Below are 18,041 nucleotides of genomic sequence, written 5' to 3'. Positions count from 1 at the left end.
CCTGTCGCACAGCCCTAGTTACGGCCCTGTGACAACTGTATGGCATAAGTTTGTAAAAGAAAAAAGTAGAACGTTAGAAATAAAGGTTAGAATGACTTTTTGCTAAATTCTAATTAAACAAAAGTCAGTGGCATCATCATTTACAGTATATAAACAATGTGCACTTTACTTTTCAGCAAAACCAGATGTATTACTAACTGAATGTTAGAGGAACTTGCAATATAAATGGTCAGTGCATTCATAACATTGCGGTTAGGCCCAGGCATGCCACTGTCCCTATGTCACTACGGTCTATGTCTCTCCTCCCCTTCCAGCTGCTATTGTCACTCTACCCCTGTCCTCTGTAGTCACAGGAGATATGGCAGCAGCGAGAGTGGGTCTACTGACAGGCACGTCCCAGCTATACTGAGTCTGTGTGTATGCATGTAGCCTGATTGTCACCCCACACCTCCTATGTGTGTATTTTACCTGTACCTGTGTGAGCTCTGCTTATCCTTTTCTTTCTCTGTCTCTCTGTTTTTCTCTTGAGTTTACTGTTTCCAAACTTCTCCCTTCCCTCTGCTAACCTCCACCACATCATCTCATCAGATAACATCACTGGGCCTGATTCATTAAGGAAAGTTAAGCAAAAGTAAGTAACTAGGGCAAAACCATGTTGCATTGGAGGGAGAGGTAGATTTAAAATGTGATTGCAGAATTATATTTGGGGTAGGTCATGTCCTAGATCAACTTTCAATTTCAGTGTACAAATAAAGCTATCAAGTATTTGTGTGTTACATGAAAAAACAGCCAGTATTTTCCTTATGTGCAAAATAATAAACTAATTTGCACCCCTTGCATTGCAGCATGGTTTTGTCCAGAAAATGTGCTCAATTTTTTGCTTAACTTTCCTCATTGAATCAGGCCCACTGTGTATATCTGTCTAATATCTCCTTCTTTATTTCTGGTTTTTTTTTTGCCCTCTTTGGCTCAGATTTGACAGCTCTGCTCTATATATATCCCAGAGATATAAATAAATGCAGTCACGTGGGTGAATGTGTGTATATTTAGAGATATCTCTGGTTCAAATGTAAATGTAAATTAATTTATGCCCTTCCAGTGAGTGGTAAATCATTCTTGTGTTTATTTTAGATCAATGGTACAAAGCTGTAACTGTGAGCAGGTCTGCGTATGCTATATATGTGTGAACGCACAAAGCTATGTAGCTAAATGTACAAGTGTATGTACATTTCTATGTATTTACTCATGTCTAATGTACAGTATAATCGGCTGCTGTCCTGTTTTAAAATGTATGTATGGAATTATAATACAACATTCTGTTCCTATAGTTATAATTGTATATGCGTATACTATGACTAAATGCTATTACCAATGCTATCATCATCATCATCAACACAGCGCCAGCAAATTCCATAACGCTTTACAATTTTATATATTGTTAATATAGCTAACACCGTACATAGGCGATTATTGTATATTATAGTGTACATTTAGATTATGAGAGATGTTGGGCATGCTATATATTGTGACTGGTGCTTTGTGTATTATCTGAAGTCTAGAGTAAATTATGTTAATGTGAGCTATGATGATTGTACTATACATAGTTGTTCAGCGACCACATCTGATTTCTAGATTTTAAAGGTTTTTAAAGATTTCTTTCTAGAAATTTTTGTTTCTGACAATGTTCCTACTTCTTAATACTGGCTATGTTAATGAGCTGATGTTGTGTTAATATATAGATATAATACAGATATAGCTATAATTAAGGTTTGAGTTAAAATACAGATATCATCATCATCAACATTTATTTATATAACGCCAGCAGATTTCGTAACGCTTTACAATTGGGAACAAACATTAACAAAACAATACTGGGTAATACATACAGACAGAGGCCCTGCTCGCAAGCTTACAAGCTATAGATATAATATAGATATATAGTAGGTACACTTTATCCTGCTGCTTAGGTTGACTAGTGAGAGTTCATTATAGAACTCAAATAGTGGTTTTGATTATCTGGGAGCTACAGTATATTGAGTGTATACTGTATGTAACAATACATATCACCAGTGTAATACTGACTCTATAGGTTACTAACCATTCGTGGTACACAGTTTCTGAAGGTTATGTCTGGCTTTGTGTTCTTTATAGTCTTTTTCTATGCTTCTGTGTTCTCTGTAAGTGTCATACATGGTAGTTGTGGAGTCCAGCAAAGTAAACTTTTATACGGTGCCCCATTTGCTGAAGAGTTTTATCGCTCGCTCTCTTTTCCTGTCTAGTGCCCATCTGGCTGTCTCTTGTGGGCTGTCTCTGCAATCAGAATGTCTACCCGTCAGTAGGCTCTCTCTTTGTACACAAGCTGAACACTGAGGATTACCAGCAACAGTTTCTAAATAAATCTGGTGAGTGAAAGACAGAGACATTCTCTACGAATAGACTGAGGTTTTTGGGGGATTTTAACCCCTGCTAAAAGTTTAAGTCAACATTTCAATGTTGCCCAAGTTCCTTTTTCGTTTTTAATACACAGTCAAGTAAACAAATCCTTAGTTGATGTTCAAGAGTGTGCTTTATGTGTGGGTGATGGGTCCACTTTAAAGTGCACAGTGGAGGCATCCATTTTGTGAGCTGAACCATTGTTCATGAGAAAGCAGCCAATGAATTCTCTACGAACAAGTGATATCACCGATCTGATTGTTTCTGTTTAAGTGACAAGGGAATCTAAATTGTGTCCTCTATAGCATTCAAAATAGACAGGAGGCTCCAGAAACAGTGTAACAAATCTGATAAATGACTAGGGTCACTATTAGAGAGTTTTCAGCCACTTGAAAAGTTGCCCAGGGATATGGGACAATAAATTCTTAAAATTAAAAATAATGAATCAAATTATTGAAGTATTTGCCACAATTTGCTCCATATGGCTTAAATAAGAAATAGAATACCCCAAAATGGTAAATGACTTTTCTTATAGCTCCATTATCACATAAAGTGGTGAACATTTAAGTTCACCACTACAAAATGGCTGTGGCAGGGGAGTGATCTGGGGCTTCTCATTGGTTCTTCTGTTCACAACTCCTCTCCACAGTATCACACAGTCCCAGTGTTCTTCCGGGGCTGAGACACTAACCACTAAGCCCCAGGAAAACTGGCTGCATAGGGTATCATGGGAGTGGGAGGAGCTATTTAACTCCAGGTGGTAGTGCAGCTTTAAGGAAAGGTGACTCACTGCATATCAATACATCAAAAACAGTAGCATTTGGTCAGTGATGGACATCCTGATTCTCTTTGCCTCAGCTACAGGCTTTGCACAATGGTTGGCATAACTTGATGCATTTCTATAGGATTTCCTCCACGCTTCTCTGTGTGACAAGTGTCTCTCCATCAGAGCAGGATTTAGGCTTTGGGAAACCTGGGCCATTTAGAACAGGGGTGCCCCTATATTCTTACATTAAGGGCATAGTGTCATCATTCACAAGAAAAAAAACTATGTTATTGTTACCCGCAAATCTCTCTCATTTCCCTTCCATGCCTCTTGCATTGCAGCCCCCTCTCTACTATAGGTTTCATTGCAGTCCCCCTTTCACTATAGGTTTCATTACAGCCCCCCTCCACTATAGGCTTTATTGCAGCCCCCTTCCTCCCCCATAGGATTCATTGCAGCCCCTCTCCTCCCTCATAGGTTACATTGCAGCCCCCCTCCTCCGCCAAAGTTTTCATTGCAGGGGCTGCCGGAGGCAGTTATTAGTCTCATGCTTTTAAATGTATGAGGCTAATATTTCTATACAGACTCCTGGGAAAGCTGTTTAAGTGCTCTGCGGAGTCTGTACAGAAGGATTAGCCTCAGGCATTTAAAAAGAAATGCATGAGACTAATAACTGTCTCTGGCCGCGGCATTAAGGGGGAGGACGGGGGGCCCAGGGCACGTACCCCCTCAGTATTACAAAGTTACCGTGAATGTCATGTTCAATGTTTGCACCTACACAGATGTTGCCTGTCATTCCCAGGAAGCAAATAACAGCACATTGATTGAGTCATCAACAGTATATGAAATAAGAAGACTTTTAACTAATGTAAATGTGATTTTTTTTTTTGTTATTTCTGTAAAGAGGGACTTTTATCCAACTCCATCATATTCTATCTCTTCTGTCTTCAGGTAATGTCCACATTCACCCTTTTTCTTTTCGCACTAATTTGGAAGGGTTCCCTGACCTGCCACGATGGTTACGGTATACCCAGCGCTCTCCCTGGCACAGCGCTTATTTGTATGGATCTCCGACCAAGCCAGGGAAACAAGTGATAGAAGTAAAATAATTATACTGTGGAATGGTAATAGATCCATATCAACTGGTCATCCTAATCTATTGCTCAATTATTCATCTGTAGGTAACTGTGTATAACAGACATACATTTGAAGTTTTTCAAGAAAAAATAATTTTCCACATTCGCTCTGCAGCTGGTAAGTGATTCCCGCTCTTAAAGGAATAGTCAAAATGGTGTCTACTTTTCTGTGAAAACTGTCTTGTTAGTGCTTCCAATCTCTTTGCTCTTGTTCACTCTCAGCCAAACCCATAACATGCACTGAGTATTATTATTGGAGGAAGGCTCTCACATGGAAGTATGGGGTGGCTTTTGTGAACAAAAAGTCTAGGGGGTATATTTACTAAACTGCGGGGTTTGAAAAAGTGGAGATGTTGCCTATAGCAACATCTCCACTTTTTTTGGGGTATATTAGTAAATATAACCCCAAATATTGAATCACTCAAGGTCCCCAATGTTGTGCTACTTTTCAGCATTGATCAATGGCCTGTCCTAGATTTGTGTAATGAGTTTTTGCTTTAAATATATTCCTCTGTTTTCTCCTACTACCAACTCTATCTACCCTTATACCCTATCCTTTCCCGATAGTTGTCACCTTTGCCTGTCCATCAGGTCAGACCATCAGAGATATTGCTGACTCACAAACCTCCTCCACCAGCCTGCATGACCCCTCACACATCTGATATTGATGCTCACGTGATCGTGCAATGTATCTCATCTTACCCCATCTCAGGTCAAATCAGCTATTGTTGTCCATATTAATCATTTGTTCATTTCCATTATCAACTTCAAGATGTGCCACCCCTATATCAAGCTGAATTCTTGATTGAAAATATGGATGTGGAAGAGATGCTCCCACCAGAATCCCAGCACAACTTCCAGATCCCCTTACAGGATATTTGGAGTACCCAGAGACTTTCTGTCATTAACATAACATCAGCGCTGGACAAGGGTGGGAGAATACCGCTTCCTCTACCAGGACATAAAGAGGGGTATTTGTACACAGCATTCTTACCTTTTCCCTTGTGCCCCTTCCAAACATTTACATACGACTGCACCCCACCCCTGCCAGTCTATACTGTGTCATTCCTAGAAAGCAGGGAAGACACTAAATTGCTCATGACACTACAACATAAGTGACGGCTCATGTCAGGGTATGACTCATGTAGGAAATCTGTTTCCATAAAATGTCAACACACAAGGACGCTTCTTCCATCCCTCCAGGCTGACCCTCATCTATTAAAAATAAGTGCTCCAGGGGGCAAATGTCCCTGCTGCCCTTTTGCCAGCATGGCCCTGCCATAGACTCTTATATTTCATTGTTCTCCGTTCAGACTTCCACACTACCACTGATGCTCAATGGCCACAGTCGTGTTCTCAGTACAGTTGTCAGCAGACCCTAATTGGAATTTGTGGTTTAAAACCTCCCATTCATGTTCGCTGATCACATTTGAGGTTCGCCATTTACGTTTACTATTCTCATTCAAGAATGGCATTCACCTGTCACGTTAAAATTAGTGTTTTTTTTTGTTTTTTTTAAACACTAGGGGGTAAATTTATCAAACTGAGAGTTTTCCGGCGGGTTTGAAAAACCAATCAGATTCTAGCTATCATTTATGTAGTACATTCTACAAAATGATAGCTAGAATCTGATTGGTTGCTATAGGCAACATCTCCACTTTTCAAACCCGCCGGAAAACTCTCAGCTTGATACATTTACTCCCAGGGGGTATATTTACTAAACTGCGGGTTTGAAAAAGTGGGAATGTTGCCTATAGCAACCAATCAGATTCTAGCTGTCATTTTGTAGAGTGCACTATATAAATGACAGCTAGAATCTGATTGCTTGTTATAGGCAACATCTTCACTTTTTCAAACCCGCAGTTTAGTAAATCTAGCCCTAAATGTTTTTAATTAATAAAAAAGTATTTAAATTTTTTTTTTAATCACACCTCGTTCCTCGTTCAAGTATCTCCATTTTCAATTAAAAATGGTCAACATGTATCAAATTTAGCTCAAACATGTTCATGCCTGTGCAAACCGTCTTGTTCATGGTCCAACAAGCTCAAACATGATTGACACCTGTTTGACTTTCTCAAATTTAGCTCAGTTGTTTTAATAAGTCTAAAATTCAAGAAATTCCTGCAAATTTTTGAATTTTCGAACCTGTTCGCCAAATGGGTTCAAGAATTGATATTTGGACGGTTCGAGCATGTCAAGAAAAAATTAAACAACATGACTGAGAAAATAAATCTCAAATGATCAAAGACATTTATGCTGACAATGTTAATATACATATAAATTCCTATAAATAATAGCTGTATAAACAGTGATAATCTTACAAGTGATTTCCCTTTACATATCCCACTAATATCATCATGTGGTCCTATACCGTATAGTAGTTACTGTAACAGGTACATTAGAAGAGATAATAGATTAAGAGCCAACACAAGCTTTAATATTTACAGCAAAAACATCTGTGCAATATTAATGTAATTACTTCATTCCCACTTCCAGAAAGTAATCTTTCAGCATTTACCATCATTTCCATTAAAAAAAAAATCCATTTTCATCCTGTTTACATATAAGAAGAATTTCATCATTTGTTTAAATTCAATTGTTCAAATATGCAGTTGTAGCAATCCTTTAAATAACAGGCATTATTTGGAATCGCAACTAAACATTTTATACATGATGCTGCATTAGCTGCAATTTAATAAAAAAAAGGGGGCGTGCTAAATTTTACATAATTGATCTAATAACATAAATTATAACAAATAACCAAACACACTGTCACAAACACCCAGGTCATTCATTTGTCCTCTTCTGCCTTAGACTCAAAATGTGTCCTTATTCTGAGCACCGATGATAATTAGACTAATCAATAAAACCAAGATGTTCACAGTTTCCTTTGTATTAAGTACCTGATGTATTTACCTCTTCTTTACAGGGTGTTTATAAAGGTGGGATCGGTTGTCCCATTTCCGGAATGTCTTTATGAGACCCAGAGTCCACTGATCCGACAGCAGTGTCAGAAAGGATTGAAGCCAGACTTATGCATTGAACTATTGGCAAATGATTTCACCATAGATTGGTGCAATGTAAGCTTGGTGAGTACTAGGTGTAGTTCTGGATATGAACACCAGGTGGCATAGGAATTCATAATAGTGTCACAAACAGCACAGGTCACCAGCTGAACCGAATTTAAAGAAAAATCAAATTATGCAGTGCTCTACAGGGGATATGTAGTCATTCATTGAGCATACAGGTCCTGAGTCATTAAGGCATGCATACTGAGTGCATCGTACATTTGTTTTAAACAGTGTGTAAATTGGCTCTGCATATTCCCAAAGTCAACAAGGAACAGATCTACAGATACGTGTAGTGATGACTATGGGTGTAGGTTTACTCTGCTCTACTAGACCAGACACTGCAGGATATGTACAATACCTATATGGAAAATAAAATCTCAAAAGAACGCAGAGAAAAAAAAAATATTAAGCAATTAATGTTACCGGTCAATAACATAGTCATTTATGATTATAGATGGAATTTTTTTAAAAATAGCTTTAATATTTTTTTTTCCTTGGAAAAACATTTTTTAGGCTGTCCTTAATGTCTACTGTACATAAAATACATTTTTACAGTTGCTCCTGATTGCATGCACATGTTTGCGCATACAGACTTATCTGTCAGCGCTAGTATTCGGAACTTAAACTAGCCCCCCAGCTGCAGCAAGAGTTGCAGCAGAAAACCAGCGTTGTCACACATTGCACCAGCTACCTTTCATTCTGGTTACTGTTCTTACCGGTTTCCCTTGGTTCTCACTCCCTGCATTCACTTGCTGGTCTGAACTGAGCATGCGCACACCTGGTCTTTTCAAAACTTCCTGCATTCTCTTGATTGGCTAATTGCCTGTCAGCTCTGTCTATTTAAAGCACCTGCTTCTCTACTAAGGTGCCAGATCTTCATGTCTCCTTACCGTAGGCTGTTCTCTCTGGCTTCCGTCTGCACATCGATACCCTATGTTGCCTCATTATCGGTCCTGTCCTCAAGCTATTTGGTTTCCAGGGATCACATTGCATCAGTTCTCTGCAGTTCACCACCTCTCAGTTGGTATCCTGTGATCAAGACCTGTGGTATTATTGCAAGAACCTCGTGCCTGTCAGGCGCCGTCTTGCTTCTGCCTCTATATTGGCGCCTGCCCCATTGCGATGCCCACGTCCCGTTGCATAGCGACGGGACATTCTCCGTTTCTATTCGCATGCATACACAGAGCTTGGTATTCCATTGCATAGCGACAAGAGACGTTCCCCAGTTCCAATCCGCACACATGTGCAGAGCTGTCGCAGAGCGACAAGAAACACTCTCTTCCTGTCTAGCAGTTGGTTGTGTTCCTCCCACTGAAAACTGCAGCACCTATCAGGTAACACTTCCCTATATTTAAAGATCACTCTGACTCCATTAGGGTGCCAGAGCATTTGGTGTTCAGCCTTGCTTCAGCATTTGTTCCTGTGTATCTTGCTCATTTGGATTCTGACCCCGGCTTGTTCCTGACTTCTCCTTTGGTTCCTGACTTTGGCTTAGAGTGATTCCTGGTTCTGACTCGCGAGTCTGACGTGGGTTCAAAGTTGATCTGTTTGCTTCCTGACCATTCTCCTGCTTCTGATTTTGCTGTGAATGTGTCTCTGGTTTTGACACGGATCTGCTGAATACCCTTTGCACCGCTGCATCCAGACTTCCTCTCAGTATTCTGGTGCCTCATCACTTCTGCCTCACTGGACACCTCTCCACTGGATGTCACATTTTGAAACCCGGTAATAGGCTTCCGTCAAAGTACGCCTCCTTCGAAGATGTCTTCAGCAAGACTGCTGCTGAGATTCTTCCACCCCATCGCCCCTGGGATTGTCCCATTGAGCTTATTCCGGGAAAGAAGATTCCTCGGAGCAGAACCTACTCTCTTTCCCTTCCCGAGACTTAAGCTATGACTGAATATGTCTCTGAGAACCTCAAATGAGGATTTATTCAGAAGTCTTCCTCACCCGCTGGTGCAGGATTTTTCTTTGTCAAGAAGGATTGTTCACTGAGGCCATGTATTGATTACAGATTACTCAATGCCATTACCATGAAAAATAGCTACCCTATACCACTTGTCTCCGCATTATTCGATTGGATCAAAGGTGCCACGGAGTTCACCAAATTAGACCTCAGAGTGGCCTGCAATTTGATTAGGATCCGTGTGGGCGATGAATGGAAGTCCGACTTTAACACCCGGGATGACCACTACGAAAATCTAGTGATGCCTTTTGGCCTGTGCAATGCCCCGGCGGTCTTCCAGGAGTTAATTAATGAGATTTTCCTGAGATCTATTATATCTCGGTGGTTGTCTAACTAGATGACAGTTTAATATTCTCCAAGGATCTAGAGTCTTACCGAGGTCACGTCAAGGAGGTCCTCTCTCAACTAAGTCTCAACCATCTATATTGCAAACTGGAGAAGTGTGACTTTGAGGTTTCTCAGGTTATATTGTGTCTGGTGCCGGCCTATCCATGGATCCAGGAAAGGTTGCTGCCATCCCCAATTGACCACAACCCTTGAATCTCAAGGAGATTCAACATTTTATTGGGTTCGCCAATTATTATCGTCATTTTAAAAAGGGCATTCTCTTCTGCCCCTATTTTGCAACAGCCTGATCTGTTTCGGCCTTTCTTAGTTGAGGTTGATGGTTCCTCCATTGGTATTGGAGCCATTCTTTCACAAAAAGATTCTAATGGGAAGTTTCATCCCTGTGGTTTTTGTCCTAGAAGATTTTCCACTAGTGAACTAAACTACAGCATCGGGGATAAAGAGTTATTGGCCATTAAGACTGCCTTAGAGGAGTGGAGACACTTGTTAGAGGGGCTGAGCATGCTGTTACTGTGTACACGGACCATAAGAATTTTAAGTTATTTGCAAGCAGCTCAATGTTTGAACCCGTGTCAGGCATGCTGGTCCTTGTTTTTTCCCAGCTTTAACCTCATTTTAACCTTTCGACCTGCCCTATCAACTTTTGGGCATGCAAAAGTATTATGGATATTTAAGTAATAGGTGTAGTTTTTGGCAGTGTCATGTTTGACTCTCCAGGTATCATGGAAACCATGGAGTTTAAGGCGCAATGTTATTTTGCTGGCTTCTGTAGATGGGCTAGTCACTGGGAGCTTTGTCAGGGTCTTGTCCAATATGGGGTCTTACACAATGTTAAAATCCCCTCATGGAATCACCCTCTGCTCTGCCACTTGTGACAATTTGTTTAGTAAAAAACAAAAAGTGAATTAAAGAGTATTAGGAGCATATATTTAGGCTAATGTTAGGTTTTGATACACGCCCATAACAATAATGTCTCATAATGGTTTAGGGTATTCTGTTATGTATGAGGATGGCTACTCACATATGCTTGCTATAGGTAGAAGTGAATAATAGCCGGGTAAATTGTTTGTCTATCAGAGATAAATGGGGGCTCTCCAAGTGGGTTTACTGTAGGAAAGCCATGCCGTCTTTTTCTTTTTTAAAGTGGGCTAGTGCTATCCCACGCTGTATTAGTGTATTGCAGTGAATGTTATATTTGCTAACCACCACACATTGTATACAGTTTTCAAAGCCAAACCGCAGGAGCTACTAAACCGCGTGATAAAACCGGATGAGAAACTAGTCAGTATTGGACATGGTCCTTAAGGGTAGGAGGACTGAAAATACAATTGGGCCCCCACACCTACAGAGTATTTTCCCCCCTTAAGTATCGGGGGGGAAAATGTTAAATGTAGTGCAAGTATTTGTGACACTATAGGTGCCAGCATGCACTACAAGGTGTTACCACAGTAATAAATAACCAAAATATGAATAGTCATTCTCTTGTAAATAGTTCACCTTAGAATAGGTCCAACACACAGTCGTTTATAGTCAGATTTAGTAGGATTTATAGTTAAACATAATAATGTTAAAAGCACTTTATTGAGATCTAAGGTTCAGGATACAGGAAACATATTTTGGTGTGTTTGGTAACATGTTTGGTATCATTCTAATCCCCTATTTATCCTCAGAGATTTGTTCCTATCGACCAAGAGTTCACACCTTGCGTATGCGAGTTATGGATGATAGGGAATTAATGATCAGAATGGTATTGTGTGTGTAATGCAAATAGACCAGTTTGAGCCAGGTTTTCGGCAGGAAGATACGTATGCAGCTGTTTAGAGAGTATACCTATGTCCTGCATTATACCAGACTGTCCTGAAGCCTGAACCAATGGAAACATGCCAAGCCATCTCTATTGTTTTCAATGTAACACCAACTGTATATAAACTGAGCTCTGGGACTATCATACAGTCTTCTTGACCACAGACTTCAGGATTGAATGACTGTATGCTGGATCCAGAGCGCCTGCGTATGTAATCGGCTGTACTTATTTTACTGAACTGTTATTCTTTGCATCCTGCTATTCTGCTATTAAATCTAATTGAGCGTTGGAACCACAACAAATCGCAGTTGACAATGATTATTGGTAAGCGATAAAATAACTTTAATAAGTGGAGATTTAGAAGAGGAGGTACAAAATTTAGAAATGGTGGTATGAAAAATGTAGTTGATGTAAATTGTTGGTTTTACAGTGAAGGCAGTAAGAGAGGAGGCAGTAAGGCATATCTCTGTATACTTACCTGAAATCATCTTCTTTTATTGATCCAACTTAATCAATATGGGGAGTAGAAACAAACTCAATGGACGTAAATGAACACTCATGAAGAGCACCCAATGTCAAATGAGTTTATTTCCAGTGAGCCTGTTTGCACTGTAGCAGTCAATCAGGAGTGGACGCTTTTCCACAAAGACAGTTGTGTGGGAGAAAGACCTGGACACAGTAAACAGTGGAGACCAGCTTTATCACCACCAATGCCTATGATAGTGGGTACACTACATACATGCTGACTTCCACTCCATGATATGATCATTGAGGTGAGAGAAAGACCCCAAGATTATTTTAGAGCTGCAAAACGATGCGACTGCTTCACTCTCCTGCCAGGTGATAAATACTTAACTTTCTTTAATGAATCAGTCCATTAGTCAGGGTTACATAATGGGCTGAAAGGATACCCTTAAGGTAAGGGTTATTGCAAGTCCTGAGGTGAAGTTTTCCTCAGACACTACATAGATACAGGACTACCTGGGAAGAGGATGACATGGGGTTTAGTGTATTCTCACCCCAATATAGTGATGTTTAGGTCTCCTGGGTCTACTATGTTATGTGTATGAAAGAACTGCCATGCTTCAGGTTTGTGGGAGATGGTAGTGGGAGTTGCCCTGTGGTTGGACGCTTTACTGGAGGTCACGTAGGCATGTTTTCCGAGGAGGAAGTAGTTCAAACATAAAAATATAATAATGCCCCTAAATCGAGGTCAATGTTAAGAACGGTTAGTGTTAAGGTTGAAAGTCCACTTGGCCTCCTCTCTAGACATTTGGTATAACATGAGTTGGATAAGTAGGCACACCTGTATAAATGAAGAAGTGGTGCAATTCTTTTGTGGTTCTTAGATGAGCCTTTAATTTTTTACAAGAATTGTATTTATGAATACTTCCCCATATTCCATGTGAAAATTGAAATATACTTAGTTTCACGTTTTTCATTATATTACAGGTAGATCAGTCTGAACCATCTCCTACTCCTCTGATGCCTGGGTCTTTGGAGTGGGAAAATGAATTTAATCCCCCTTCTGATGCCTTAGGTGAAACCCATTACCTACCGGATTATCTGCTCACTATACTGCTTCCTATTCTAATCGCTCTGCTCCTGTGCGCGCTGCTAACCTATATCATGTGCTGCCGTAGAGAAGGGGCGTAAGTATTTACAGCAATTTTCTTTACACTCTAGGAAAAAACATATGCAGCACTTACAGCATGCATGTGAAGAGCAAACAATGTATTATTGGTAAGGGATCACTTTATGAGGGAGGTGGTGCTGGATGATTACATAATGAGGTAGGCAATACCAAGGGAACTCTTCATATGGAAAGAAGTGCTGGGTAGGAAGTTAGCATTGTAAGGAAGGCAGTGATTTGGGGTCATATCATGAAGGAGGCAGTGGTGTGAGGATCACATCATAAGGTAAGCTCTGCTGAGGATCACATCATAAGGTAAGCTCTGCTGAGGATCACATCATAAGGTAAGCTCTGCTGAGGATTACATCATAAAGTAGGTAGTGTTTCAGAATCACATTATAAAGTAGGCAGTACTGGAGGATCACAAAATGAGGAAAGCAATATAAAGAAAGGGCTGTGGATTGCAAATTGAGAGTGGGTGGTGCATTATTATTATTTTAATATTCAATCTCATTGGGGACATAATGGAAGAAGGAGGACTGGGAGATCAGATCATGTAGCAGGCAGTAGTGGGAACTTGTCATGAAGGAGGCAGAGCTGAGGGAGGCAGTGTTGGGTATCATATTGTGAAGGGAACAGTGATGGTGGATGGTAGCAGTGCTGGGGGACCAGAAAACAGGCAAGCAATAATTGGAGGCTCACAACACAGAGAGGAAGTGTTGGGGATCACATAGTCAAGGGGAATGCCTGAGGGACTGCAGCACGAGCGGGGTCATGTCCAGAGTTCATATCATGGTGTGGCAGTGAGGAAGGGGGAATTACAGCCTTGGGAGGGAGACAGTGTTGCAGATTTTCTTCATGAGGTAAACAGTATTGTAGAAAACATCAGCAGTAGTCACTGTAAGGACAAGCAGTGTTGGTGGATCACACCATGGTAGTGTTTAGTAGAAAATTAATTATATAGTAGACAATGCTATAGGATGCAATGTTTATTAGATCTAGAAATCTTGAGCACGGCAGCGCTAGCAGAGTAATATCAGGAGAGAGACAGAACCAAGGGGAGGGAACCAAGACTGGAGCGCATGGTATAATATGTATAAATAAGAGTGGAAAGTATAAAGGTACCAGGAAAGTGTCCACTTTGTGGGTGGACCTGCATGCGTGCATATTAAAACTAGATAATTGAGTTATACATATAAGTATATTATATATATTATTGTTAGATGTAGATCACCACGTTTCATTTTTATTTTAAGAGAGAAGAGAGATGCAGAGACAGCAGCGTAAGTTACAGAACTTGTGTGTTTTCTATTTTTTCATTGCATGTTTGCGTTGTGTTATTATTATTATTATCCTTTGTTTATGTTACACCAACATATTCCGCAATGTTATGCAATCTGACAACATTTTTTAGGCACATCGAACCCTCCCTCACAGCCGCTTACAATCTAATTTCCCCAAAGACAAACACCTGCTTCAGTTTAATTAAAAGCCAAAATGTGTCATTGCACAGTGAGGGGAAACTGGAGACCCTGTAGAAAACGTATATGAAGACAGAAAGAGCATTAAATCCAAGGCCCCCAGTGCTCCAATGCTCTATTACTAACAACTGTGCCACCCTGCCGCCCTTTGTGTTAGCGTTGTGTGTTTGTGTCTAATCCCGGTGTTTGTTGTTCAATGTAATGTAGGTCTGCCCAGCTTAAGGTGTAGGTCACTGAGAAGGATTTTGTCATTTTATAATAGCATGTTTTATAATAAAAAGTAAAGTGTGAATTGCCTTCTAATATCCTTATAATGTATTATAGCATAAGTAATTTTATTCCTTATAATACAAAACTATTGCTGTTGATGAGGAAAATAATGGTAAGAATCAACTCTAAGTGAAGAGAGCAGTAAACCTAACCCAATTATGTGTGACGCTTTCGCATTTTCATGACGACTGGGGCGAATGGGAGCCTAGTTTTACTATTCAAGGTACACAGTAGTAGTAGAGTTAAAGTTATTTTGCATGATTACTTGTTGAAATGTAGCTATGTTCTTTATGTAAATTTATTGTTATTATATGGTATGGTTATTTTGCTGCTGGAAACTCCCAACAGATGAACAAAGATCGGTCTCCTCTGTATAGTGTGGCTTAGATCTTCTTTAGAGTATGTTGTCTAGTATTGATCAAAGTACAATGTAATGTGTGTGATACCTGGTTGGTGTGTCTCACAGAATCCAGTTAGTTCACCAGCAGTCTATATTCTCCAACACGGAGGAGCTTCGGAACATGGCTTCAAATAGAGACGTCCCACGACCTCTCTCCACGCTTCCCATGTTCAACGTTCGCACAGGACAAAGGACATCTCCAATGGAGCTGTCAGGCGATAGTGCTCGTGTACCTCTTATCCTGTCTCAGCAGTAAATGTACTACACTTACCTCACACTGCTCAACAAGGTATGTAGTCATTGAGTCATTTAAGAGTAGGGGTAGAGATCAAGGTGTATTAAAAGGCCAATCAAAGCTAAAATACAAGTTGACTTTTATAAGAAGGCTGTTTGTCACATTCACAAATACATATGTACAATTTACTATACATTGATAGAAGTGTGTTATTTGATATTACATTAGTATTAGATTTTGTTTTCTGTTGTCAAATGTATTAAGGAAAAAAAAGCTCTGGCTGCAGTAATTCCTACACACAGGAATTTTACCCTGCATAGAAAAATAATCTTCCCAATAAATAAGTGTTTTTAAGTAGGATATAGAAATCAGAGGTGAATTCTAATATCTGTATATGTTTACAATTGTGGGAGCATTATTTCTTATCAGAGCCAGATTTAGACCTCATGGGGCCCTAGGCAAGATACTGGTTTGGGGCCCCCTCCCTGAAAAAATCCATAGCACTATAGTTTTTAGCATAACATGTACCCCTATTCAGGGGCTGGCTGGCAGACTTTAGCCCAGGGGGGCAAGCACATAGCACTGGCCCATAAGTAGCGGCCCATTTTTAAAGGTTGGTCTCACCACTGACCCTGGGAGGGCCCTCTGGGGACTGCTGGGCCCTAGGCAATTGCCTAGGTTGACTAGTGGTAAATCCGGCCCTGTTTCTTATAATACATATATTTTCCTAATGAACACTGAAGTGATTGCATTACAGTTCAGCAGTTACAAACAATGACTTCCCGACTGACTACTGATACATATATATTATTTTCAGGATTTGATACATATAGAAGTCCCCTAAATGCAGCCCTAGATGAAGTGCTTCTGTCACTCAATGGTAGCTTTATTTTGTGAATAAGCGTAGTTGAGTCTGTGGGGATAAAAGCAATACATTCTCTGTTCTGCAGGTCATTCTTTTATTTTTCTTTCTTAGGCTATATTTCTTATGTTTTTCTTCGGAAAAGAAAGTTGTGTATCCGGGAAGCAGATGTCAGGAGGCTGCTTACGGCACAGGAACAATTCTTGCACATGACAAGACAGGAGCAGCAGAAAATGCTTTTTGTAGCTTGTGTGCTGTATGTAACTGCAATAAACGTTTATCAGAGTGAGATGCTCAATAAACTAAATGACCTTTAATGCACATTCGGAATATACTCATTATACCAACTAATAACTCATTATACCAACCTGCCACTCATCTCAACACTATGGGCCTGATTCATTAAAGAAAGTAAGGCAAAAAATTGAGTAAGTTTGCTCCTGGACAAAGCCATGTTACAATGCAAGGGGTGCAAATTAGTTTATTATTTTGCACATAAGGAAAATACTGACTGTTTTTTCTGTAGCACACAAATACTTGATAGCTTTATTATTACACTGAAATTTAAAGTTGATCTAGGACATGCTCTATCCCAACTATAAATCTCTCCCCACATGTTAAATTTACACCCCCCTGCAATGCAACATGGTTTTGCCAAAATGCAAATTTACTTTTTTTTTTTTTGGTTTACTTTCCTTAATGAATCTGGCTCTATGTCTTGAAGTCTGCCCTGTGAATCCCTGTGACTATTCTAAAACAGCTTCTCTAGTTCTTTCTCAAGCTGCACTACACCGCATGTTAAGGTGCCCCTGCCCCTAGCCAGAGCTCCGGAGGCTGCTACAAGTTTACCAGGGCTCTGCTGGTTTTGTACTATAGTGGTAAATAAATTATCACCAATCACCAACTTTAGATGGTGGCAGAGGGGGGAGTGTTAGCGGGAGGAACAGTCACAAGCTGCAATCTCTTGATTACAGCAGTCTTGTGATTGAACCTCTTGCTTACACTCTTCTCCTCCTGGGAGTACCATCCTATCTATACACTGTCTCTTCTGGGGGATTATTGGATACCTTTATTCTTTCACATGGTTACAATTGCAAAGCATTATGGGTAAGGGAAATAGATTCGCCATGACGAGCGGTCATGTCATGGTTCCACTTGTTTCCTCTCCTGAAGTCTTTGGCCTCTGTAAATGTTCACTCACCCACACAGGTGCTATATCCTGTGACTGTTCCCTGCTACTTAGTACACTAATGGCACTTTGCCAGGGTGCTGAAGTTATCGATAAAAACAACAGTCTGGGTGCATTTGACAATCTTGCCCTTATATCTATATCTCTGACCACTTTACCACTGTCTCTCTCTTAGCGATATCAATCTACCTTTTCTTCTTTGTCATATTTGGATCTGTCCATCAATTTCCTACCTTCCACCCATATGATATCCGTCAATACCACAAATCCATTCGCATAAAAAAAATGGTTGGATAAATACAGTAAAGCAGCCTATATTTGAAAAAAAGAGTACATATTTTTTATTGATTGTAACTTCTTGTTGTACGTGCTGCTATGGGTGTTTATTAATTTTTATTCAACATCCAAACCTCCTCCCAGTCAGTTCTAGCAACGCTGACTCCTGCT

General features: G+C 40.1%; 1 protein-coding gene across 3 annotated transcripts; it reads left to right on the top strand.

Annotated features, from left to right (window-relative positions):
- Window positions 1-338: 338 nt before the first annotated feature.
- SGCA (sarcoglycan alpha) lies at window positions 339-16,726 on the top strand. 3 transcript variants are annotated; one of them, XM_075177243.1, is made up of 10 exons: window positions 339-389; window positions 2,280-2,402; window positions 4,151-4,299; window positions 4,381-4,453; window positions 5,108-5,306; window positions 7,265-7,424; window positions 12,977-13,176; window positions 14,414-14,440; window positions 15,375-15,597; window positions 16,520-16,726. In XM_075177243.1, exons 1-9 carry the CDS (start codon window positions 359-361, stop codon window positions 15,562-15,564), a joined length of 1,152 nt encoding a protein of 383 aa, XP_075033344.1. In that variant the 5' UTR covers window positions 339-358; the 3' UTR covers window positions 15,565-15,597; window positions 16,520-16,726. The 3 variants fall into 3 exon arrangements, with proteins under 3 accessions (XP_075033344.1, XP_075033346.1, XP_075033345.1); XM_075177245.1 differs by lacking the exon at window positions 339-389 and adding an exon at window positions 610-631; XM_075177244.1 differs by lacking the exon at window positions 339-389 and adding an exon at window positions 1,195-1,219.
- Window positions 16,727-18,041: the final 1,315 nt, after the last annotated feature.

The sequence above is a fragment of the Mixophyes fleayi genome, chromosome 6 (assembly GCF_038048845.1).
Source record: "Mixophyes fleayi isolate aMixFle1 chromosome 6, aMixFle1.hap1, whole genome shotgun sequence".
Classification (NCBI taxonomy): Eukaryota; Metazoa; Chordata; class Amphibia; order Anura; family Limnodynastidae; genus Mixophyes; species Mixophyes fleayi.
Note: the sequence above shows the minus strand (reverse complement) of the source record. Positions and strands in the feature narration are given on the sequence as shown.